General features: G+C 39.6%; 1 protein-coding gene across 18 annotated transcripts in view; it reads right to left on the bottom strand.

Moving 5' to 3' along the window:
* Nucleotides 1-26,333, bottom strand: part of MARK3 (microtubule affinity regulating kinase 3) — a 110,289-nt gene that overhangs the window by 27,023 nt on the left and 56,933 nt on the right. For 16 of the 18 annotated variants that reach the window (XM_070514395.1, XM_070514387.1, XM_070514386.1 and 13 more), the window contains 8 exons: nucleotides 15,412-15,460; nucleotides 12,419-12,484; nucleotides 7,778-7,848; nucleotides 3,688-3,744; nucleotides 1,148-1,384; nucleotides 854-973; nucleotides 506-605; nucleotides 79-191 (listed from right to left, as the gene is read on the bottom strand). In XM_070514395.1, coding sequence (XP_070370496.1) covers nucleotides 79-191; nucleotides 506-605; nucleotides 854-973; nucleotides 1,148-1,384; nucleotides 3,688-3,744; nucleotides 7,778-7,848; nucleotides 12,419-12,484; nucleotides 15,412-15,460 — 813 coding nt within the window. The remainder of the gene's footprint in view (nucleotides 1-78; nucleotides 192-505; nucleotides 606-853; nucleotides 974-1,147; nucleotides 1,385-3,687; nucleotides 3,745-7,777; nucleotides 7,849-12,418; nucleotides 12,485-15,411; nucleotides 15,461-26,333) is intronic. The other 2 variants (XM_070514397.1, XM_070514396.1) reach the window with 1 other exon arrangement.

The raw sequence follows: 26,333 nt of genomic DNA, 5'->3' as shown, positions 1-26,333 counted from the left end.
AATTAGAACTAAGAAAAGAATTTACATAAACTGATAATTTACATAAAGGATATTTTAGCTTTTTCTGATTATTCTTACCTCTGACGACTTTCTCCCCAACAACAAATATGTAGCTGTGATTTCATCATATTTCATTTTACTAAGAGATTCTTGAATTTCTTCTTGTGAATATCCCATTCCCACCATAATATCTAAAAGAGAAGGGCATAATATAGCTTATGTCTTTTGTTTTGGTAAGAAATCACTGTGTTATACGGTAAAATAATTTCCTTTATCTGACCCAAAAGATTATACATTTTCTAACATAAATGTGTGGTTGGCTTATTTCTGAGTTACTGACTGCTATTACAGGAAACTGTAGGTAAGTTCCTAAATATGACAAACAGATAAGCTGATTCATATAACATGTGCAACTTCCCATTATTCCCATTTTAGGCATATGCATGAGTGAAAACAGAAACATGTTACTTGTACACACAAGAGCATGCAGGCACAGAGTAATTACCTATTCTTTTCTGGTCTGAGATGTCTAGTTCTGGTTCAACAAATGGTTTAAGTTCATCTTCCTCATGCCCTGCATTGATCCACCTGTCCTTCATGATTTGCTGAAAGGTGAACTGTTCATTAGCAGCATAAAATAAAACATTCTGATAATCACAATACTTAGGAAAATGTATTTTCAACGTTTCATTGATTATAATTCAAAGGTAACTTAAAAAAATGTTTTTAATGTCTCAGTTCCTGCTTAGAAAGCCCCAGGATAGTATTCAATATGTCATACAAATCAAGCAAAGTTCTAAAAATAGTTTACAGATTCTTCAAAGTTGTTATTTACTTCTACTTATGAAATTACCTCTAGAGTGCCTCGCTTTATTGGATTTAGCACCAGGAAACGTTTGAGAAGGTTTTCACAGTCTGTGGACATGTAGAAAGGGATTCTGTATTTCCCTCTTAATACTCTCTCTCTCAGTTCCTTTGGGGAGGTAAGGACAGGAAAGAAAATTAGTGAGTCAACATTTATGGTAAAAAAGAACCTCAAAAAACCCATCGAAAACCCGCATACTGACATAACAATAAAATATTAACTCATTATTTTATAAAATCCTTTTAGCTTTTTGAAGAATATGAATGCAAATGCTTCTTATACCTTTAGGTTCTGTCCATCAAAGGGGAGCGACCCACTGACTAGAGTGTAAAGAATGACACCAAGGCTCCAAACGTCCACTTCTGGCCCATCATATTTCTTGCCCTGGAAGAGCTCTGGGGCTGCATATGGAGGACTGCCACAAAACGTATCCAGTTTACTGCCAACAGTAAATTCATTGCTAAAACCAAAGTCAGCTATTTTAATGTTCATATCAGCATCTAACAATAGATTTTCAGCCTAGAGGGAAAACATCAAGAAAAAAATGAAATTTAACCAAAATATAATTAGAATTGTGATAGAATTAGGTATTTCATAAAAGCTTCCTGTAATGATATAAAGTTAATATATCCTAATAAGCAAAATGAGAAAAAAACAGGCAAGAAATCAGAATTCCGAATTTTTAAACATTAACAACTAATAACAGACACAAGGTATAGAGTAATTCTAGCACTAATTTAAACAACAAATGCCTAGGGTCAAAAAAACCTTTAAATAGCTCTTTCAGTTGAGAACACTAAGGGGCTTTTAGAAAACGGATACTTATTGTAAGTGGACAGCCCCATCTCATAAAAACTGCTAAACAGTTGTATAATGGCTATTATTGGGTAGGGGAAAATCGTAAACCTCACTCAAGATACAGATCACAGTTGTTTTCATTTATTTCAACAAACATTTACTACGAGGCAATTACACACCAGGTGTTATATTAGTGTCTGGATTATAATGACGAACAAGACAGACAGGGTCCTATCCTCAAGGAATTCACGGTTTAGAAGGAGAGAGACAGGAAAATAAGCAGCTACACTCTCTGACCTAAGTGCTGTGACAGAAGAGGTGTGGGTAATCGTGAGTCCGGCACTGAAAGGTGCGGGATGATTTCCTGGAGGGGGTGAAATCGAAGCTGCTGCCTAAAAGTTCAGCTGACAGTAGTGGGTGAATTGATGAAAAGTATTTCAGACAGAATAAAGAGTCTGCAAACCCAGAAGGTAAGAGAGAACATGTTTCACTCAAGAAACTGAAAGACAGTTGTGGGAGAGAGATGGCTGGGGATGTGGCCATGTCTGAATCACAAAGGGCCAGCTGGGAGACTTGCAGTCAGGGAGCTCAGGTTTTCAACCTAATGGAACGGAAAGCCACTGAAGAGTCATCCAAGCAGGGAAATGACAATCTTATTTGTGTTTGTAAAAGCCCATTCTGGTTGCAATACAGAAAACACAGGAGAGAGAGGCAAATTGGAAGCAGGGAAGACCAGGTAAGAAACTAGTGTAGTAATCAAGTACGAGATGCTAGTAGTCTGGACTAGGATAGTGGTAATGAGGAAGAAAAAAGTACATTTAAGAGCAATTTAGGAAACAGTAGCAAAAGGACCCCAGGACTGAGTGGATGGTAGAGCAGAGAAGAGAGAGGCACCTGAGGGACATCAATCACCAGAATGAGAAATGAATATTCAAGTTTAGGAGGGAAGTGCTTAAGCTGTGAACTTGGTGAACCTGAGATGCCTGAGGAATGCTTAGGTGAAGGTGTCCTTTTGCCAGCTGGATACTGCATCCTAGAAGAGAGGTCTGGCTGCAGGCATGGGTTTAGGGGTCATCAACACATTGGTAGCCACTGCAGCTATTAGATTGGATGTGAATGTGGCAAAGGTGGGTGCAGAGAGGAACAAGCAAGTCCATAACAATTATGTGAGGAGATAGAGGAAGTAAAGACCAAGTTAAGACAGAATTTAGACAATGTGTAGAGAAATATGGCTGTGAAGGTGAAGAGAGAAAAAAGGGGTATGCAAGGGGAAGTGATGTGGAGAGGTTTTCTCGTAAAAGATAGTATATACTTGAGTATGTTTTTGTAAATGCTGGTGGTGAAAAGTTAGTAGCGAGAGGGTGGATGAAGAAATGGGAGACAGGAGGCAACGAACAGAGTGCAGCAGCCCCTGGCGGGAGACAAGATCCAGGACACAGAGGCAAGGTTGGCAGAGGCGCCCCCATTGTCCTGTAACAAGAGGAAAGTTCTGAGAGGTGATGGATGGGTGTAGGTGCAGCTAAGTTTGTGGGCCTCCTGGGAAATTGAGGGAGTTTCTGCCTGGTGTTTCTATTTTCTCAGTAAAATAGGAAACTATCCTATGGCAAGAGTGAAGGCAGAGGTGGAGGACTGTGAAAGTAGGTCTCAAATAGCCACTGCTGTTAACAGGAGAGAATGCTGACTAGAGAGACAGAGAAGGATGGGTGCCAGGCAGCCTTGAGTACACGGTCAGGCGAGAATACACATTTTTGGAGGCTCCCTTCTATTTAGTGGTATGATGATTTTTCTCCAGAGACCAACTAACTACAAGCTACCTTAAACTGAAATGTAAAGTACTTTAATAAATCTCATTTTTCATTATGTTTAATGCTCTTTACTATAACTTAATTAAAAGGATTCAATTATGAAAGGATTTTTTTTAATTTAATAACACAATCTAACCTATGCCTCATTTGTGTCACGACCACTGGGAGAATTGAATACATACAAACAGAGCATACACTAGTAAGGACACTGTGACTCACCTTGAGGTCTCTGTGAACGATCCGCTTCTGGTGGCAGTACTGGACTGCAGACACTATCTGGACAGGAGAGGTACAAGGTTAATAGTCATCACTGCTGCAGATTGATAATTAATTAGAATGAAAATACTTCACTAATGTTTACACATGCAAAATAGTGAGCACTTCAATGTGTGAATCTCTGTAATTTTCTTATGCTTTGAACTTTTCAATTTGCAGAAATTCATGGGTAAGGGCAAGAGGAGAGAGGTGAGGATGTTCTTCCTATTCTTTATAGTTTTAAGTGGAAAGACTCTTCTCGGGCTCTACCCCTGACATTTCAGTTATTTTTGAGTGTGGTGCCAGGGCCCAGGATCAGATGGCTGTGGTACAACCTTTCCATGCCCGTGTAAATCAACTCAAAACCAAACTGACAGTTACAGGCTATCCATGGCCAGGTGTTCATCTAGGTCAGTTCTCCTTTGTTAATTACTTCTCTTTCCAGTCAGTTTGCTTCCTATAACACTCTATTCCTTTCAGCTGATGTGGGTTCGAGGACAGCAAAAGTTACTTCACTTCTCTGAGGACCAGTTTCTTCTTCCTTAAAGTGGAAGAACGAATGTTGTAATGTATGTGAACTACTAACTACGAAAACTATTATGCGCTCTATCAGTAAGGATCCCTCCTACTCCCAGCAAATGGTATGCTTTTCTTTAGTCAATTTTTGATTATTCCTGTGATTAGCAATGTTAATTAAACAATTGTTGTGCTGAAATTCACACTCACTAGTAATTTTTTAAGTCTCCTTTTCTAATTATAAAAGTTTTTATATGCTCATTATAGAAATTTCAGGAAATACAGAAAAGTATACACAAGTATATATGCCTGTATTACCACCAAAGAGAGATAACATCTCGAGTTATTTTGGTGCCTTTGCTTCTGGTCTTTTCCTTGGTATTATGCATGTGTATTTAAACATATATAATTACATACATACAAAACTGGGGTTTGGTAATGAAAATACTGCTTTTTCCTCCAAATCATCATCAACTTTTAATTGTAAGCAACATGCACCCACCTACACTGGACATAACTCAGAGAGTGCTGTTCGGTCAGGTGATATTTTGGTTCAGAATAAGCAGCAAGGAGAAACTGGGCTGGGGTCAGGGTGGGATGATGCCAAAAATCAGGGCTTCACTAAGCAGCTTCATGTTTCATAAATTAAATATTCACAGGATGAGACTCACTCATACTCAACTGGAAAGGTACAGAAATTCCAATGCCAAAGTATCGGTTTTCCAGCACCTGTTACTTTGGATTATCGCTTATGCTGCTATTCTATTCTGTCAACATGAAAACTGGGGAACTGAAACAGCTTTGTTTTCCCAAAACAAAGTAGTAGGTTTATTGCCTAGAACATAGGTAACTTTTATCCAATTTCCCCCCTCTTTTTCCCCCTCATACTGAGATTTCTCTTATAGGTTATTTTCAAATTCTGTTTTTGAATCAGATTTGACAATTTCCAAGCCTTTCTCAAAGAGATCAAAGAATTTCTCTTCTTTTATCTCCAAACAGCTCAAAGCTAACCTAATGCTACAATAACCTGAAAACACTCAACTTTAAATTATTGTTTTGTATTCTGTTTTTAAGCTGGAAGTAGTTATTTCTAAAGAAGGTTGAGAACCTGGATGTTTTCCAGATTAAAATATGAATGCAAGCCTAACACGAAAGAAGAGAGGCAGCAACAATACCAATCCACCAAGAAAGATGTGAGGAAAGAAGATAGAGCGATGAATCTATTCTCTTTCTTTGAAAAGAACAAGAGCTAAGCCAAAAAATTAAAACAACATAAGCAGTAACTAGATGAAAATGGGGAAGGAAATGGGAAGAAGAAAAACCATCTGCTGATGAATATGGAAAGAAGGGCCTATTTTTGACGGAAAACAGATCAGGCATAGCATACTTTGTGTGTGGCATATCTTCCTCTTTGTCAGAAATAGGAAACCTTTTTATTTAGTCAAAGTTATGATGATATAAATTTTGGAAAGCATGGCAATTAGAAATGGAGAAAAGCAGAAACACCAATATCATGCTCGATCCTTCCAGCTTTAAATACACTGCCTTGAGGAAATACTATGGCAAGGAGAAAGGATTATGTTAATTGTAAGCACTGTAAATCAAGTTATTAATTGTAAAAGCACATAAACTATCTTTCCTGGACCAACTAATAGGTTCCACAAATAAAGGCTTCAGAATTTCTGCAGGGAATTTAAAATAAAAATCTGAGTAATTTCCTAAAGATTTAGGTTAGTAAATGCCTAAGTCCCTCTGACAAGTTGGATCCCACCAGGGGGATGGGTGGAGACAGAGAGAGGAGTTACGGGTTTGCGTGCTAAAGGACTTCTCTGGAGAGGGTCCAGGCTGACACCTGTTGCTGGCCAGCATCAGCCTTTTCCTCGAAGTCAATAAACCATATTTACATAAATATTTGCAAGTCAGACAGATTCACCTGAATGGGAAGAAATTTAAATTTTATGAGGCAAAAAAATCTTGGCTTTTAGATGGCCAATTTATAAAAACTAAGAGTATAGTTATGGAGAGGGCCAAACAGACTTGTTTTGTAATAAAGAGAAATTAAATTAGTGTTTCCTTCCATAGACCACAGAATAAAATGATATCAGAACTGGAAAGAACTTCAGAATTCAAGTATAACGTCGTCTTTGTTACAGCTAGAAAAACTGATGAGACAAGTTAAATAATAGCCACAAGTAAGTTTCAACTTTGATATTTAATAAGTTTTAATTCAAAGTACAATTAGTATTTCTTAAGCTTTTAAGTTAAAGCAACAACAAAAGTTAAGAAACTTATAAATGAGTTCTTAACTGTAAACACTAGACTTAAGCAAATCAAAGGAGGCACCTGTGAAATCTTGAAAATCAGCTAAAACTGCCTTTCCAAATATTGTGAAACCTTAAAGACGTCTGTCTACACCTCTACCTTGACGTTATATGTGAATAAAACAAAAATTTAAAGGTTCTGAAAGAATGAAGCTGTACTGCTGTTTAAATACGAAACTTATAACTATGGGATTACAGAGTTAATTTAAAAGTAATAAAGCACCTGCTCCTTCCCTTCATCTAAATTAGGGGTGGGCAAATTATGCCCTGTAAGCTAAATGCAGCCCACCACTTGTTTTTGTAAATAAAGTTTTGTTGCAACACAATCATGTGAGTGTGTTCACTTACATACTGTCTACAGCTCCTTCTATGCTACAAGAGCAGACTTAAACAGTCGAGACAAAGACTGTATAGCCCACAAAAACTACAATCTTTACTATCTGGCACTTTACGGAAAGAGTTTGCTGATTCCTAGTCTAAATAATAGCACAACATAATGATTAAGAATTTGAGTTTTGGGGTCAGAGGACCTGGGTCTGAATCAGTGGGTCTCCTACTTGCCAGGCATCAAAATTTTGGGCAAATTATTTAATCTCTCTGTGCCTCAGTTTCCTTATCTTTAGCAAATGGGCATCATTATACTCTTTAACTCACAAGGCTGCTGCAAGATTTACATTAACATAGTTAAAGCACTTATCTCAATGTCTGGCAGGTAATGATCAACCAACAAATAGAAATTATTATTAATAAAGACAGGAGAGTTAAGTCACCTTTACGTTTAAAACATGCTTATTAAAATGAGTGTTTCTATAAAGAGCAGGATAAAGATAAAGCAAGAAGGTAAGTCATTAATTAACAGATTAAGTTCTGTTTGATTTCAGCTTATGTAAGACAAAACTAATAATGAATTTTGGGATTGTGACACTCTTCTTGCTAAAACTCGGAAAATAATGCAATCACAAGTGTTTTGAAAGGCTCTAATTTTTAAAGGCTTAACTGTCAAAAACTAAGGTTAAGCGTGAGACTAAAATCCCAATCACAAAGCTAAGAATAGAACCCATGGCTGCTTCTAGTACAGTGCCTTAGGCATAAAAGGTACTTAATAAATTTTTGTTGAACTGAATGGCCAACCCCTGCACCATCTAACGGGCCTTATGACCAGGTTTAAGGGAGATAAATTTATTAAATTAATAAACTAAAGGTGCATTAATTCATACCTGTCTAAATTTAGCTCTTGCTTCTTTTTCCTTCATTCTTCCATGTGCAACCAAATAGTCAAACACTTCACCTATAATTGAGAGAAATAAAAGTAAGCAGAAGTCCTACTTCTGAGCATTAATCTTCCCATAAATTGATGATGTTTCACTTTTCGAAATGCTCTAATTTTTATTTTTAAGTATAAGTATGAACACAAACAGAAAAAAGTGGAATTTGAACTAAGCTAGGCTTAAGTTTAACTACAGGAAAAGTTCACTGACAAAATCTTTAAGCTAGAGAAAAGCCTTAAAATTAAATTCTCGTATGTTTAAAATATAACAACTTTTATTTTAAAGGCCATGTTTTCACAATATGTTTTAATCAAAACTTAGCAACGAAAATTGAAAGTTAAAATGGATAAGTTATTTGTGTTAAAAAGGAGGTCTTCACTGTAGGATTATGACAAAAAAGCATTTCTTGAATATATTCATTCATTCAACAAATATTTATTGAGTGCCTACTAACTGCCAGGCACTGTTCTAGGCTCTGGGGAAATGTAGCAGAGAACAAAGCAAGGCCACTTTCCTCATGGAGTTTACATTCTAGTAGGGGAGACAGACAATAAACAAACAAATGCGGGGCTGGCCCAGTGGCGCAGCGGTTAAGTTTGCAGGTTCCACTTCTCAGCTGCCCGGGGCTCGCCGGCTCAGATCCCCGGTGCAGACATGGCACTGATTGGCACGCCATGCTGTGGTAGCCGTCCCACTTATAAAGTAGAGGAAGATGGGCATGGATGTTAGCTCAGGGCCAGTCTTCCTCAGCAAAAAGAGGAGGACTGGCAGTAGTTAGCTCAGGGCTAATCTTCCTCAAAAAAAAAACAACAAACAAATGCATATACAGTAGGTCAGATGATAAGAAGTACTGTGGAGAAAAAGCAGGGGAAAAGAACAGGAAGTGCGTTTGTGTGTGTAAGCGCCTTGCCGACTACTTTGAGGGAGTGGACAATATAGTCATCTGGGAGAAAGATTCTAGGCAGAGAAAAGAGCAAGGAGGCCCATGTGGCTGAAGCATGAACAGGGGAAGGGAGGTAGGTCAAGCACAGAGATGGGTAGGAGGGGTGAGGTCATGAAGAGTCCTGTAGGCTTTCGTAAGGACTCGGGCTTTGCTCTGAGAGCAGAAGTGGAGAATATGAAATAAATGACCTCTTAAAAGGATCACTGGCTGCTAGCGGGAGTAGAGGGTCAGGATTGAGGAAAGGGACAGGGAGACCAATTGGCAGTAGTACAATAATCAAGACAAGAATGAGGGTGGCTGGGCCTAGAGTGCGAAGTGGCAGTGGTGGTGAGAAAAGGGGTGATTCAGGACTCAATGTGAGGTGAAGCCAACAGAATGTGCTGGCGGACATCTACATGGTAGTTTTAATTCCTCAGGAAAGACAGGTGACACTTCAGGAAATATATTAGTATTGCCAATTGCTTATCAATTTGGAATAAGGAGGCAACACCTCTGAAATCAACAGAAAAGAGTACTAATTTAGCAAATTAGATATAACAAGTATTTGGGAAAGAATTGCGTCTATTTCATACAAATAAGGAGCCCCTCCATCATCTTAGCGACAACATCCAACTAAAATATTCTGATACTTAAAAAAAGCTCAGTTTGAGAACATAATTTAAATATTTTTGAGGAAAAAGTCATTCTGAATTGTACATTAATATTTCTGACTTTTACACTTTTAGCTCTAACTCTGAATACATTTTTAAATAATGGTGGGCATACATATTTTCAAGTTATACTTGACTGCACAATGATCTTTTAAAAGGCATTACATATTGCTAATTTACACTACACAATTCATCCAACTATGATGAATTATGAAGTTAAATGTCAACTCAGTAAAATGTCAGCATTTTCTAAGCAAATAACCTATTTGTGGAATAGTATATAACGTCAAAACAAGTGGTCAGAAAGTGGAAACAACTAAAGTGCATATCATATAGAAAACATTTTTGACTAAAAGAAAAAATTAATGGATTAAACCCACAGTTGTTGTAGAGTAACACAGATAAAGTCCAAGTTTGTCGATATAATTTTAAAATATTTTTATCAATTCAAATGCAATATAAACCTCTTAAAAGATTTTGGAACCATAAAGTCACACTCACAATTACTAAGTTATAAATCAGGAATTCAACTTATAAATCAGGAAGTCACCCCAGATCTCTCTTTTTTTCCCTCATTAAAAATGTATTAGCACTCAGATTAAGCAGCAGAACTGAAAATCTATGAGGGGTATTTATTAGAGAAAAAAGAGCAAACGGAGGCTCTCCTCACCCAGGTCAGGGGCTGTGCAGGCTGATGGAAGGACACCAGACACGACAGTTCAGAAAGCCCTTAGTTCTACTTCACATCCTGCCACTAACTACCGATGGAAACACCGGCACTGAACAACCTTTCAGAGCTTTAGTTTCATCTGTAAAAATTAGGCAGTTGCCCTCGATGATTTCTAAGATTCTTTCCAATTCTAAAATTCTATGATTCTACCAAACTGAAAAATACCAGGCCGGGGAGGAGTAGGTAGTCAATTTACCGAAACTTTTGTTGTTCAAAATAGCAAACGCATCAACAATAAAACAGATGTCCTGGAGATTGACAGTGCTTTGTTGAGCTGATTAAAACAAACAGCCCAAGCCAATAAACCACCACCATCATTGATCAGTGCTGTTACAATGCTGAGCAATGGCACTGAGTTCTCAAATGAGGGCTGTGTTAGCAAGTCCACTGAAAAGCTCAGAGACATATAATTTATCAGGTCACGCTACCAATGAGGGGCACTGGCCAGACTGACTTCACCTCTGAATTTTCCAAAAGCCATCCTCTTTCTAATAAAACTGGATGTTTCTCAGACGTTTTTTGTCTTGCTCCTATATAAGAGCAATCTCTATGACTCTGGTACCTAAATCAGATGGGAACAGAAAGCCACGACCAACTGACTAACCAGGAGAGGCTATATGGTGTCAGATGGGTGGGGCTCCAGACCTGACAGAGTGACTACAGTGAGACTTTCCAGCCTCCATTTCCTCAAGGGTAAAAGCCCACCACTCACTGCTGGCCACATCATGAAGTCATTGTAAAGGTCAAAGGAGATCAGGTAAGAAAGCGTTTGTGCACTGTAGAGGCTACACAAATGAAAAGGTTATGAACATTATTCTGCAAGATGACTAAAAAGCATCAGAATTCCATACAGATTTTTGGTATTGCAATCAACCTTCAGCTCTTCCTACTGTTTGTCAATTGTGAAAATTCCAACTAAATTTTCAAACCACACATTTAAACTATAAATCATACAACTAATAATGATTAGAAGTACAGAAAAGTGGTGTTAGAGGTGTGTCTACTATAACTCATTCTTGCCCACAACAGGCTTACAATCTTTCATTTAATAGTTAACTCATACAGTGAGGCTGTGATTCGACTGTCTCTCTCCAGGTTTTACAACCTGGATCAAAGTACTAAGGATAAAAAAACCCAACTCCACTGTAATCAAAACTATTTAAACTATACTGTAGAGTTAAACAGAATATGTCCCCAGTAATTTATAATTTCATAAATTCAGTTCCACTCTTATTTGTTGAGTATATGCTCTGTGCCAAGCACTGTGCTAGAGCTAGGGAACACACAAAGACAAGCAGGAAAGCTTCTGCCCTCCACAGACAATGAAACTCACATGTGGTCCAAAACCTACAAACCTAGCCTAACCTCATCCCTAAAATGAGAATCTTTATAAAAGATAATAGCTACTCACATTCATTTCAGAAAAACGTCCAACATTTATATAATCTTGTAAGCAAATAATTACTACTCCTTAATCTTTATTTTAAGGAAAATCTAATCATATGCAGTGTCATCACCATTTCTGGCCTTGAGAAAGACAGATACCAACAACATTAAAATCTGATAAAGAAAACCATCCTACACGCAGTACACATTTATTTCAAACAGGCTAATACATTGATATGTTTAAAAATCCAAGTACCTGGAATAAACAAAATATGGTGTGTGTGTATATATATATATATAATATTGTTTAGCCTTAAAAAGGAAGGAAATTTTGATGTTACAACATGGATGAACCTTGAGGGCATTAAGTCACGTTAAACTGGCAGTCACAAAAGGACACATACTGTATGATTCCACTTATGTGGGGTTCTTAGAGTAGCCAAATTCATAGAGACAGAAAGCACAATGGTGGTTGCCAGGGGCTGGGGGGAGGAGGAATGAGGGCTTATTGTTTAATGGGGGCAGAGTTTCAATCTGGGAAAAACAAAAAGTTCCAGAGATAGATGGTGGTAATGGTTACACGATAATGTGAACGTACCTAATGCTACAGAACTGTACAATTAAAATGGTAAATTTTGTTACATTTTACCAGAATTAAAAAAATACAAGTATTTGGATACTATCAATCAACAATGCTAATAGCAAAACATTTCATAGCAACCCACAGAACTGCTAAGAGTCAGCTTTTCTGATTCTCATCCTAGTGTGTTATGACTCTGGATGTGAAACAAAACCTTAACAATTATCCACATGGACAGAGTGGTTGTGTATTCTTCTAAAAGAGAAGAAAGAAAGAAAAACAATATATTTAAATTTCTTACCTCCACTTGCATACTCCATGATTAGGTAGAGTGTTTTGTCAGTTTCAATGACTTCGAATAACTTCACTGGGGGAGGAGAGAGGATACAGGAGAAAAAGAAACAAATGTCTATATGCATATACCATGTACATATAAACTCTAACTACGAAAAGTAACATTTCCTCTGTTAAAGATTTTATTTTCACTTTTCCTTTCTCTCCCTAAAGCCCCCTGGTACATAGTTGTATATTTTAGTTGTGGGTCCTTCTAGTTGTGGCATGTGGGATGCCACCTCAACGTGGCCTGACGAGCGGTGTCAGAGGGGCCGGCCCCTCTGTTAAAGATTTTAGATTTACATTTTTGGCTCTCTAAAAAAATGCTTTTAGGAAATTTTATTACATATTACAATAAGAACAGAAAAGATTTTATGAAAGCATGGAATTCCATAAAAATAAAGATTATTTCTGGGTGCTCAAACTACGTAACTTCAGTATGCACTCAGTAGTATGGTGCAGTGTGTTTATTCCCCTTTCCTCTATCATTGTCTTATAATGTTTATATTGGCTAGTTGCCCTGCCAGCAGCTCATCCTCTGCCCTTCAGGAAAAGCGCTCTTATTTCACATTCAACCTGCAGGAACTGCTCAGATCTCTCTATTTCTACAAGTCCAAGTCCATTCACTTGTCATTATGGCTTTAAGGATATATATAATTCCCCTTGAAATTTCTGTTGCTTGGGAAACTCACTACAGTTCTCAGAGAATAAGGTTCCTTTGTCACTATCCTGAAGCCAGAGATGGCAAAAAGTAGAACAGATTATACCATAATTAACTGAAAAGAACTTTTGTATAGATTTATTTTCAATGAGTCAGTGTGACTTTGCTATAGCAAACCCTTTTTACAGATAGAAATAATATTGCTTTTCTTTTCTGAGGAAGATTATCCCTGAGCTAACATCTGTTGCCAGTCCTCCTCTTTTTGCTGAGGAAGACTGGCCCTGAGCTAACATCTGTGTCCATCTTCCTCTATTTTATATGGGACGCTGCCATAGCATGGCTTTGACAAGTGGTACTTATGTCCACACCCAGGATCTGAACCCCCAAACTCTGGGCCACCAAAGCAGAAAGTGCAAACTTAAGTGCTGCGCTGCCAGGCCAGCCTCAGAAATAATATTTCTATTACTGCTAATTCATAAATATACATAACAAATCAATCAGAAACATACACATTTTTAAATGAAACTGAAGTAAATTTCTGAAGCTATCAAATCACTATTTTGCATATGTACTTTGATAACATATACTTTAAAATTAAATTTACCAAGGGGAGGGGGATGCTAGTCTCTTACATTTCTCTTGCTATTTTCTGATGTTTTAATATAAACTATTAGGCCAAATAAAGTGCCTAACATAGTATTTAATATATGTTTGTTGAACTGATGAATACAACTATCATATCACTTCTAAGATGATATGCTTGGACTGTCAAGAAAAATCATTTAAAGAAATTTAACACATATATGCTGGTAAGCCTCAACATATAAATAAAACCTTTCTAAAATTCCAATGCAAATATTGGCTCTTCTGGAAAAATTATTTTAATCCAATAAAAATTTAAATTTTTAGAAATTTAAATCTATTATCAAAGATATGTCATTTACTAGTAAGTAAAGAACTCTAATTGTGGTAGAACTTAAGTAAATAAAAAACAAAATACATATGTTTAAGTTAGCCAGTTCTAGGAAGTAGTGATAAAGTACTGTTTTAGTGAAAAGTTGGAATTTGAAATCCAGAGCTGGCTAGCTAACCCCAAAGGACTGAAATAAAGAGTGATGAAAGGTTTTCTTCCCACTACTGTACTTCATGTTATTTTTCTTTTCTCCAAATATATCATACTTCATTGATTCTAAGATGTATATTTTTTCATATTTTAACTAATATGACTGATAATAGGATGATGCTTTGGTAGTATTTTTTTTCTTAGTAGTGTGTAAAATAATAACGCCTTTTAAATGATGGTGGCTTAGACTTGATGAAACAAGGTATAGGTTTTTTTCCCTCCTGTGCTTCCATTTTATTTTTTTATTCTTGTGTCTCAAGAATTCATGATAGGATATCCTTAACATCAAACATCACCCCTCCCACTTCCCAGAACTGATTTTGATAGTAAGCTGATATATAACTGGCAGTCTTAAGAGCTATTTCATTCTTGAAATAATATTTTTATTTATTTATTTACTGATATATAACTGACATGTAATATTCTAGTAGTTTCAGGTGTACATCATAGGAATAATATCTTTAAAATGTAGAAGCTATCACTGTGTGAAAAGGCAGTTACATTATTTAAAAAGAGCTCTGATATATGTGGGATCAAAAGTTTTCATTGAGCTGTATATATAACAGGGTCAGTATTAAGTAAACTGCATATTTCCATTTTATTCCTACAATTATGATGAGGGCAGGACCACGACCCTTTGTGTCTTTAAACCTCCTTCATCACACCCAGCACAGAGCTGTGTACACGGAGGACACAGAAAACAAATCCGTGCTGTAGAAAACAATTCATATAAAAATTCCATTAAATATTAAGTATCCTATATCCTTCAAAATATGATTCAACACACAAGTATTTTCTTAGGAACACAGCCACAGCAAAAAGTGTTATAAGTTTGAAAATCTTAACTCTGACTTACTATAATCCCCTTCTATCTATGAATTAAATATAATTATGAAGTTTTCCTAATATGGTAAAAAATTATAATCTGATTACAGATGTTTCTACCACATTAAAGCTTTAAATTCAAATGTTTAATACTTCAGCTTTTAACCGTCTTTAGTAATTTCAAAAGGTTAATATGTACGATCAACAGTCTGTATACATATTTTATTAAAAGTGTATCTGGGCTGGGAGGAAGGAAGGAATCTCCTATCACTCCTGGGAGATATGTTTAGCTTTATGACATACTTTCAAAAATGCATTTAGACCCAAAAGGATTGAAGAAAGCAGAAAGTACCTATGTTTGGATGATTTAAAATCTTCATTATTCTTACTTCTCTGAAGAGCTAAAAAACAAACACACAACCCCCCAACACAGGTTATTAAACATTATATTTCATTGTTACAATATAAATTTATATTTTCTCTTAGATAACTGACTGACTGATAATGTTTAGTAGTCCACGTCTTAGACTAACATGAAGTCCAGGTTAACGATGAAGTTGCTTTATAACCTAATATTACCTGCTTCAATTTTATCTTATGAAACAGCAGAGGTCCCAGAGGAGGATGATACCACAATCAGAATCATATTTTGCTATCTTGAACACAAACGAGGTTTAGGCAAGAAGAGTTTGTGATTAAACTCGGTCTGATTTACTATCTACCCAGGGGTTCTAACTCTGCAAATCAAAACTTGTATAGTCCCAACAAACTACATCATGAGTGTATTAGATTCGTAATTCCAAGCAATTCTATGAGAAGATTTTGAACAAAACCACTTTGGGAAATCTTCATTGGAGAAGGTAGGTAATTTAGCACAGAGATTGTGGTAGACTGTTACATTAATGGCCGTATTGCGTCCTGCCTCACACTGGTCCTGTTCACACTTTTGTACTGGCTGTGTGACTTGCTTTGGCCAAGGGTACATTATCAAATTTGAAGCAAGGAAAGGCTGGGTAAAATGCTTGCGCATTGGGGCTTGCTCTCTTGGAACAATGTTGCCATAATATGAAGAAGCCAATTAACTTGAGGATGAAAGACTATATGGAGAAATCGAGAGAGAGATCCACTGTTCCAACTGAGTGCAGCTCCTGCCAACTCATAAGCTGAATGCTACCACACAAGTAGACCGAAGGGACAGTGAGAAAAACTGCCCCGTCAAGACCAGCAGAACTGTCCAGTCATCCCAAAGAGTAAGGAGAAATATTAAATTGTTGTTGTATGAACACATGCTGTGAATTCAGAGGAGGGTCATAGGATTATGGCCTGGGCTAACATGAGAAAATAACAGAATTTTAGAGGTCATCTTATCCAAGCCTGTTGTGAATAAGTGGGAACCAGAAAAAGAGAGGAAAAGATCTTTCAAGGTCCTGTTATCTTTCCCGAGCAATTTGGCCAGAACTAGGTCTCCCATCACCCAGTATACTTCAACCTACAGGAGGCAAGGGTGGGGAAGAACTTTGGGAGATGAGGAGCAGCTGGCTATGTGGAAAGGAAGTTGGTGAGAAATCACAGGGCTCTTACTGCACTTGTCCTTACCCACCATGTCTAAGCTGGAACTGAATCAGCAGCTAACAACTGAGAGCATGGAGAGATGGACAAGGACGTATCTGATCTACAAATGGAGCTCAGAGCTTAAAAACATGGAATCAGATGAATAACCTTCCTGTCTAGAATACTGGATCATCTCTAAAGGCAGGAATACTTTTATCTCTAACATAAAAACCTCCTGTTGCTGTTGTGGTCATTTCCACATTTTATGTTCTGAGATGAGAACACAGCCACTCTGACAACCATTCGGGCTTGAGTTCTTTCTTAGCTTCCATCTGTCAAGCCAACACAGAAATCCTGTTTTCCAATCAGTTATAGTTGAATTTGTAGCTATAATTTGAATCTCCCAGGTATTTCTACAACTGCTAAATTAACCCGGACCATAGCCATGGCAGCCTCTCTTACCCTTCCAACCACCCCAATTCCTCTCAGGTATTAGAATATACTAAGCTTTTTATCTCAAGAGTCTTTTCTCCTCTGGATCCTTCAAATCTCAGGCAGATTCTCTAAAAACCTTATCTAAGTAGGTCTCCTTAGTTTTACATCATAGCAGTTTGTCCATTTCTTTCCTAGAATGTCTGTCAAGTTGTGATGACATATTTTTTTTTTTTTTTTTTTTTTCAATTTTTTATTTATTTATTTATTTATTTATTTTTTTATTAATGTTATGATAGATTACAACCTTTTGAGATTTCAGTTGTACATTTTTGTTAGTCATACTGTGGGTACACCACTTCCCCCTCCGTACCCTCCCCCCACCCCCCCTTTTCCCTGGTAACCACCGATCAGATCTCCTTCTCAATATACTAATTTCCACCTATGAGTGGAGTCATATAGAGTTCGTCTTTCTCTGACTGACTTATTTCGCTTAACATAATGCCCTCGAGGTCCATCCACGTTGTTGTGAATGGGCCAATTTCGTCTTTTTTTATGGCTGAGTAGTATTCCATTGTGTATATATACCACATCTTCTTTATCCAATCATCAGTTTCTGGGCATGTAGGCTGGTTCCACGTCTTGGCTATTGTAAATAATGCTGCGATGAACATAGGGGTGCAACGGACTCTTGAGATATCTGATATCAGGTTCTTAGGATAGATACCCAGTAATGGGATGGCTGGGTCATAGGGTATTTCTATTTTTAACTTTTTGAGAAATCTCCATACTGTTTTCCATAGTGGCTGTACCAGTTTGCATTCCCACCAACAGTGTATGAGGGTTCCTCTTTCTCCACAACCTCTCCAACATTTGTCGTTCTTGGTTTTGGATGTTTTTGCCAATCTAACGGGGGTAAGGTGATATCTTAGTGTAGTTTTGATTTGCATTTCCCTGATGATTAGCGATGATGAACATCTTTTCATGTGTCTATTGGCCATATTCATATCTTCTTTTGAGAAATGTCTGTTCATGTCCTCTGCCCATTTTTTGATCGGGTTGTTTGTTTTTTTGTTGTTAAGCCGTGTGAGTTCTTTGTATATTATGGAGATTAACCCTTTGTCGGATAAGTGGCTTGTAAATATTTTTTCCCAATTAGTGAGCTGTTTTTTTGTTTCAATTCTGTTTTCCTTTGCCTTGAAGAAGCTCTTTAGTCTGATGAAGTCCCATTTGTTTATTCTTTCTATTGTTTCCCTCAACTGAGGAGTTACAGTGTCCGAAAAGATTCTTTTGAAACTGATGTCAAAGAGTGTACTGCCTATATTCTCTTCCAAAAGACTTATTGTCTCAGGCCTAATCTTTAGGTCTTTGATCCATTTTGAGTTTATTTTGGTGTGTGGTGAAAAAGAATGGTCGATTTTCAATCTTTTGCATGTGGCTGACCAGTTTTCCCAGCACCATTTGTTGAAGAGACTTTCTTTTCTCCATTGTAGGCCCTCTGCTCCTTTGTCGAAGATTAGCTGTCCATAGATGTGTGGTTTTATCTCTGGGCTTTCAATTCTGTTCCATTGATCTGTGGACCTGTTTTTGTACCAGTACCATGCTGTTTTGATCACTGTAGCTTTGTAGTATGTTTTGAAATCGGGGATTGTGATTCCGCCGGCTTTGTTTTTCTTGCTCAGGATTGCTTTAGCAATTCGCGGTCTTTTGTTGCCCCATATGAATTTTAGGATTGTTTGTTCAATTTCTGTGAAGAATGTTCTTGGGATTCTGATTGGGATAGCATTGAATCTGTATATTGCTTTAGGTAGTATGGACATTTTAACTATGTTTATTCTTCCAATCCATGTGCAAGGAATGTCTTTCCATCTCTTTATGTCATCGTCAATTTCTTTCAAGAAAGTCTTGTAGTTTTCATTGTATAGATCCTTCACTTCCTTGGTTAAGTTTATCCCAAGGTATTTTATTCTTTTCGTTTCGATTGTGAATGGGATAGAGTTCTTGAGTTCTTTTTCTGTTAGTTTATTGTTAGTGTATAGAAATGCTACTGATTTATGCACGTTAATTTTATACCCTGCTACTTTGCTGTAGTTGTTGATTATTTCTAATAGTTTTTCTGTGGATTCTTTGGGGTTTTCTATGTATAAGATCATGTCGTCTGCAAACAACGAGAGTTTTACTTCTTCGTTACCTATTTGGATTCCTTTTATTTCTTTTTCCTGCCGAATTGCTCTGGCCAGCACCTCCAGTACTATGTTGAATAGGAGTGGTGAAAGTGGGCACCCTTGTCTTGTTCCTGTCCTCAGAGGGATGGCTTTCAGCTTTTGTCCGTTGAGTATGATGTTTGCTGTGGGTCTATCATATATGGCCTTTATTATGTTGAGGTACTTTCCTTCTATACCCATTTTACTGAGGGTCTTTATCATAAATGGGTGTTGGATCTTGTCGAATGCTTTCTCTGCATCTATTGAGATGATCATGTGGTTTTTGTTTTTCATTTTGTTGATGTAGTGTATCACATTGATTGACTTGCGGATGTTGAACCATCCCTGTGTCCCTGGTATAAATCCCACTTGATCATGGTGTATAATCTTTTTGATGTATTGCTGTAATCGGTTTGCCAAAATTTTGTTGAGGATTTTTGCATCTATGTTCATTAGTGATATCGGCCTGTAGTTCTCCTTCTTTGTGTTGTCCTTGTCAGGTTTGGGGATCAGAGTGATGTTGGCTTCATAGAATGTGTTAGGGAGTTCTCCATCTTTCTCAATTTTCTGGAACAGTTTGAGGAGAATAGGTATTAAGTCTTCTTTGAATGTTTGGTAGAATTCTCCAGAGAAGCCGTCTGGTCCTGGACTCTTGTTTTTGGGGAGGTTTTTGATTACCGTTTCTATTTCCTTACTTGTGATTGGTCTATTCAGATTCTCCATTTCTTCCTGATTCAGTTTGGGGAGATTGTAGGAGTCTAGGAATTTGTCCATTTCTTCCAGGTTGTTCAATTTGTTGGCATATAGTTTTTCATAGTATTCTCTTATGATCTCTTGTATTTCATTGGTATCTGTTGTGATTTCTCCTCTGTCATTCCTGATTTTATTAATTTGCGATTTCTCTCTTTTTTTCTTGGTGAGTCTGGCTAGGGGTTTGTCAATTTTGTTAATTCTTTCGAAGAACCAACTCTTTGTTTCATTGATCCTTTCTATTGTCTTTTTTGTTTCAATATCGTTTATTTCTGCTCTTATTTTTATTATTTCCCTCCTTCTACTGACTCTGGGCTTTGTTTGTTCTTCTTTTTCTAGTTCTGTTAGGTGTCGTTTGAGGTTGCTTATGTGAGCTTTTTCTTGTTTAGTGAGGTGAGCCTGTATTGCGATGAATTTCCCTCTTAGGACTGCTTTTGCTGCATCCCAAATGATTTGGTATGTCGTGTTCTCATTTTCATTAGTCTCCAGATAAAATTTGATTTCTTCTTTAATTTCTTCAATGATCCATTGTTTGTTGAGAAGCGTGTTGTTTAGTCTCCACATTTTTGCACCTTTCTCTGCTTTTTTCTTGTAGTTGATTTCTAGTTTAATAGCATTATGATCAGAAAAGATGCTTGATATTATTTCAACTCTCTTGTATTTATTGATGTTTGCTTTGGTTCCCAAAATATGGTCAATCCTTGAGAATGTTCCATGTGCACTTGAGAAGAATGTGTAACCTGCTGTTTTTGGATGAAGTGTTCTATATATATCTATTAAGTCCATCTGGTCTAATTTTTCATTTAATTCTATTATTTCCCTGTTGATTTTCTGTCTGGATGTTCTGTCCATTGGTGTTAATGGTGTGTTGAGGTCCCCTACTATTATTGTATTGTTGTTGATGTCTTCTTTTAGTTCTATTAAGAGTTGCTTTACAAATTTTGGTGCTCCTGTGTTGGGTGCGTATATATTTATAAGTGTTATGTCTTCTTGGTGGAGAGTCCCTTTTATCATTATATACTGTCCCTCTTTATCTTTCTTTATCTGTTTTGCTTTGAAATCTACCTTGTCTGATATTAGTATAGCGACACCTGCTTTCTTTTGTTCATTATTAGCTTGGAGTATTGTTCTCCATCCCTTCACTCTGAGTCTGTGTTTGTCTTTGGGGCTGAGGTGTGTTTCCTGGAGGCAGCATATTGTTGGATCTTGTTCTTTGATCCATCCTGCCACTCTGTGTCTTTTGATTGGGGAGTTCAATCCATTTACATTTAGAGTGATTATTGAGACGTGGGGGCCTTCCACTCCCATTTTGTGTCTTGTTTTCCGGTTTTCTTCAGTTTCCTTTGTTTCTCGTCCCATGGTTTAATCTGTTCTGATGTAGAGCTGCTACTCTCTGTTGTTGTCCTTCTACTTATCTCCTCTGCTCTTGGTTTTGTAGCCCCTTTCCTTTTTTGGATTTTTCAGGAGTGAGGGTTTTCCTGAGGATTTCCTGAAGAGGAGGTTTTGTGGCAATAAACTCCCTTAATTTTTGTTTATCTGGAAAAGTTTTTATTTCTCCATCGTATTTGAAGGATATTTTCGCTGGGTAGAGAATTCTCGGCTGTAGATTTTTGTCCTTCAGATTTTTGAATATATCATTCCACTCTCTTCTAGCCTGTAAAGTTTCTGCCGAGAAATCTGCTGATAGCCTGATGGGGGTTCCTTTGTAGGTTAGTTTCTTTTGCCTGGCTGTCCTTAATATTTTCTCCTTGTCGTTGACTTTTGCTAGCTTCACTACTATATGTCGTGGAGTTGGTCTTCTTGCATTGATAAAGTTTGGAGATCTATTGGCTTCTGTCACCTGCAGATCCATCTCCCTCACCAGATTTGGGAAGTTCTCAGCCATTATTTCTTTGAATAGGTTTTCTGCCCCTTTCTCCTTCTCTTCTCCCTCTGGTATACCTATAATCCTTACGTTGCATCTCCTAATTGTGTCTGATAATTCTCGGAGAGTTTCTTCATTTCTTTTAAGTCTTGCTTCTCTCTCCTCCTCTGCCTGCAACAATTCTATATTGCCATCTTCCAAATTGCTAATTCTTTCCTCCATATTATCGGCCCTACTGTTCAGCGCATCTAGATTTTTCTTAATCTCCTCTATTGTGTTCTTCATTTCCAATATTTCTGTTTGGTTCTTCTTTATCATATCAAACTCTTTTGTGACATAGCTCCTGAACTCGTTGAGTTGTCGGTCAGAGTTCTCTCTTAACTCATTGAGAATCTTAATGATGGCTGTTTTGAAGTCGTCATCATTTAGGTTATATATCTCATTTTCTTTGGGATTGTTTTCTGTGTATTTGTTACCTTCTTTCTGTTCTGGAGATTTAATGTATTTTTTCATATTGCTTGATGTTGTTGATTTGTGCCTCCGCATGGAGATAGAGTTTAGTTGCTCCTTTCACTTGTTTCAGCTGCTGTGGTGGGGGGAGCCGCTGTTTATACTTCACCTACCAGGAACCCTGTCCGTAGTTGCTAACTGGGCCTGGGCCCCTCTTCGTAGCCACAGTGGCCCTTTGTATTCCCTCCTCTGCCGTGGGGGCCGTCACAGGGGGGCTTCAGGCTGCAGGTGCCTACTGTTGCAGCCCACCTAGATGTGCTCTCTCCTTGGGGCCTGCAACGGTGTTATGGGCTTTTCCAGCGGCCAGGGGTGGGATCACTTATATTTGTTGCTCCGTTGCTCTCTGCACCCACCAAAACTCACTTGTCCTCTATGGGTCGCAGGAGAGCTATTGGCATCTTCTACAGTCTGTGGTTAGTACACCTAGCTATGCTGCTTTTGCCCTGGGGTCTTCCAGCCTTGTGGCTGGCGGCTGGGTGCCTTCTACTGGTGCTGTGCAGAGGCTTTCCCTAAGGCTGCTGTGAGCCTGTAGGGTTTCCCCCTAGGCTACTAAGCTGGGTCTCTGGAACTCTCTCCAGCCCCAGTCCTCTCTGAGATCTCCGGCAATCCCTAGCCTCACGGGGCGGGCAACGGCAGCTGGGGGTCGCCCCGCCCTCAGGGCTTCTCTCCCGGCCTCTGCCGGAAGCCCTGAATGCTGGGCGTGGCCCCTCTGCTAACGGCAGACAGAGAGTTTTGTCTGCTGCCCGGGCAGAGCTCCGGCGCTTCCCCTCCGGGTCGCAGGACCGGCCTTTGAAACTTCCCCCTGCCCCGGTCCTCTCCGAGATCTCCGGCAATCCCTAGCCCCACGGGGCGGGCAACGGCAGCTGGGGGTCGCCCCGCTCTCTGGGATTCTCTCCGGGCCTCTCCCGGAGCCGTGACTGCTCAGCGTGGCCCCTCTGCTAACGGCAGACAGAGAGTTTTGTCTGCTGCCCGGGCGGAGCTCCGGCGCTTCCCCTCCGGGTCGCAGGACCGGCCTTTGAAACTTCCCCCCGCCCCGGTCCTCTCCGAGATCTCCGGCAATCCCTAGCCCCACGGGGCGGGCAACGGCAGCTGGGGGTCGCCCCGCTCTCTGGGATTCTCTCCGGGCCTCTCCCGGAGCCGTGACTGCTCAGCGTGGCCCCTCTGCTAACGGCAGACAGAGAGTTTTGTCTGCTGCCCGGGCGGAGCTCCGGCGCTTCCCCTCCGGGTCGCAGAACCAGCCTTTGAAACTTCCCCCCGCCCTGGTCCTCTCCGAGATCTCCGGCAATCCCTAGCCCCACGGGGCGGGCAACGGCAGCTGGGCGTCGCCCCGCTCTCTGGGATTTTCTCCGGGCCTCTCCCGGAGCCGTGAATGTTCAGCGTGGCCCCTCTGCTAACGGCAGACAGAGAGTTTTGTCTGCTGCCCGGGCGGAGCTCCGGCGCTTCCCCTCCGGGTCGCAGGACCGGCCTTTGAAAATTCCCCCCGCCCCGGTCCTCTCCGAGATCTCTGGCAATCCCTAGTCCCGCGGGGCGGGCAGCGGCAGCTGGGAGATCTCCGTGCCCTCCGTGTCTCTCTCTGGGACCCTCCGGGCGCCCCGAGCACCAGGCTGGATCTCCCCGCCAATGGCGGGGAGAGACTCTCCCCGCGGGCTCAGGTGTGCAACTCCAAAGTTTCCCTCTGCGTTTAGGAGTAATTGCGGGGGGTTTAGGTAGGGTTCTGGTCACCTGTTTCCACCGTCGCTCCTCTGTTGTGTTCTCGCTCCTGGCCTAGATGTGTGTGGATCCTCTGGGGGCGTCCGTTGGAAGAAAGCCGCTTGCGGGTACTAGGCTGCCCGTCGGGGTCGGAGAGTTTTCACCTATTTCCACATCCTCCCGGAGGAAAGTCCATTCGCCTTCCGATGTATAGTCGCGTGGGTGTCTCAGACGTCCTGAGATGTTGTCTGGATATCCTTTGTCAAGCGATAAGTGTCCAAATAATTGTAGACTCGAAGGGCGAGAGACAAAGAGGACTACTCACGGCGCCATCTTGGACCAGCCCCCTGATGACATATTTTTGTGTACCTGTTTCTTGTTACCTCTTCATCCACAAGGAGCACATCTGTCCTTTCACTGCTGTATACTTGAAACCAAGCCTAGAATACAACAGGAACTCATCTGTTTGATAAATGCCTGCGTGAAAGTACTAACTACCAAGAAGTGTGGTTTAAGCCAGCTTCCTTGGCATTCTAATGACCATTCTGCTTTTAAATCCTGAGTAGCAGAATGCTTGTTGTCATAGTTTGGCTGGCAGGAGAGCAGGTCAGATGCAGGCAATCATTTTTTAAAAATTCTTACTGGCAGTGGAACATTGAAACAAAGTAATTAGAGCTAAAGAGCAGGAAAAAACAGAATGTTCTAGAAATTCAAGGTAGCAAGAGCTCACTACAGTCTAGGGTACAGGAACCATGAAGGTAATCAGACTTACCCAGGACTAAAAAACACTATCTACAGTTGAAAACAGGCTATGTGTGCTCTGCAAAGATATGGAGGTGTGACTAATTAAAACTCTTTAAGGAAGACCAAGTGATCCATAAAGCAGTGTGTTTCCAAGTGTGGACTTCAGGACACCTGCATCAGAATCATTAGGGTGCTTGTGCAAACTGTAGGTTCCTGGGCCCTACCTATCACTTGATCTGAAATGGGTCTTGAGCATCTTTCTTTTCTTTCCTTTTTTTGGTGAGGAAGATTAGCCCTGAGCTAACATTCGCTGCCAATCCTCCTCTTTTTGCTGAGGAAGACTGGCCCTGAGCTAACAACTGTGTCCATCTTCCTCTATTTTATATGTGGGACCCCTGCCACAGCACAGCTTGATAAACAGTGAGTAGGTCTGTGCTCTGAATCTGCGAACCCCGGGCCATGGAAACGGAGTGCATGAACTTAACTGCTATGCCATTGGGCTGGTGCTTCAACAAGCACCCCAGGTAAGGCAGTTTTAAAATACATTCATCAATTTCTTGACAATCCTCCCCTCAAAAGGTAGCACTTAATGTCCCTCCCTTTGAGTGTGGGCTGCACTTAGTGACTTGTTTCTAACAGAGTAAGGTAGAAGAGATGGTGGGGGACTTCAGAGACTGACTAGGCCATAAAATGCACTGCGGCTCCCTCCTTGCTCTCACAAATCAATCACCTGCGTGTAGTGAGGACATTACACATGTCGATGGACAAGCCCAGATGGCAAAGTACTGAGGCCTCATGCCCACAGCCTGTGAGGAACTGCAACCTCTCAACAACAGCCTGCTGAGAGGGACCTTCCGGAAGCAAATCTGCCAGTCCCAATCAAATCTTTGGATGCCTGCAGCTGTGGCTCTTAACTAAAACCTCTTGAGAGTGCCTGAGCGAGAACTATCCAGCTAAGTCATTGTCAAACATACGACGCCCAGAAACTGCCATAACAAATGGTTTTAAGTTGCTAAGTTTTGGAATAATCTGTTAGAGAGCAGCAGATAACTAATACACTACACACAACACGTTAAAGTTTGAGAACTCCCAAGTTAACAGCAGAGGTCACACCAAGGGATGTATTGTGAAAATACAGAGCAAAGGTAAGTGGAACCAGACAGAGGGATGAGTAGTACAAGTTTAATTCTGTAGGCAGAAAGAGTAGCCAATGAGTCCCTAGTAGGAGAGTGTCAGGATGTTACCAAAATAACTTTATACATGCACCTCTATCAGAATTTTGTATCAGGTAAAAATGAGTTAATAAACTCTATACCAAGTTAATCAAAGGGGTGGGGAGGAAGAAAGAAGCTAATAGTTATAAACTGCCTACTGTGCCTGAAGCACAGAGCTAGATGCTTCACATCTATGACAGGATCTAACTTAATTTTCAGAACTCGGTCAGGTGACTATGATCATCTCCAATGTATAGGAACGGGGACTGAAGAAGTTAAGAAACTTGTTCAAGGAATCCTAGCTGGTAGGTGCTGG

This window comes from Equus asinus, chromosome 7 (assembly GCF_041296235.1).
Source record: "Equus asinus isolate D_3611 breed Donkey chromosome 7, EquAss-T2T_v2, whole genome shotgun sequence".
In the NCBI taxonomy this organism is placed as follows: Eukaryota; Metazoa; Chordata; class Mammalia; order Perissodactyla; family Equidae; genus Equus; species Equus asinus.
This window is presented reverse-complemented; position numbering and strand designations above follow the sequence as displayed.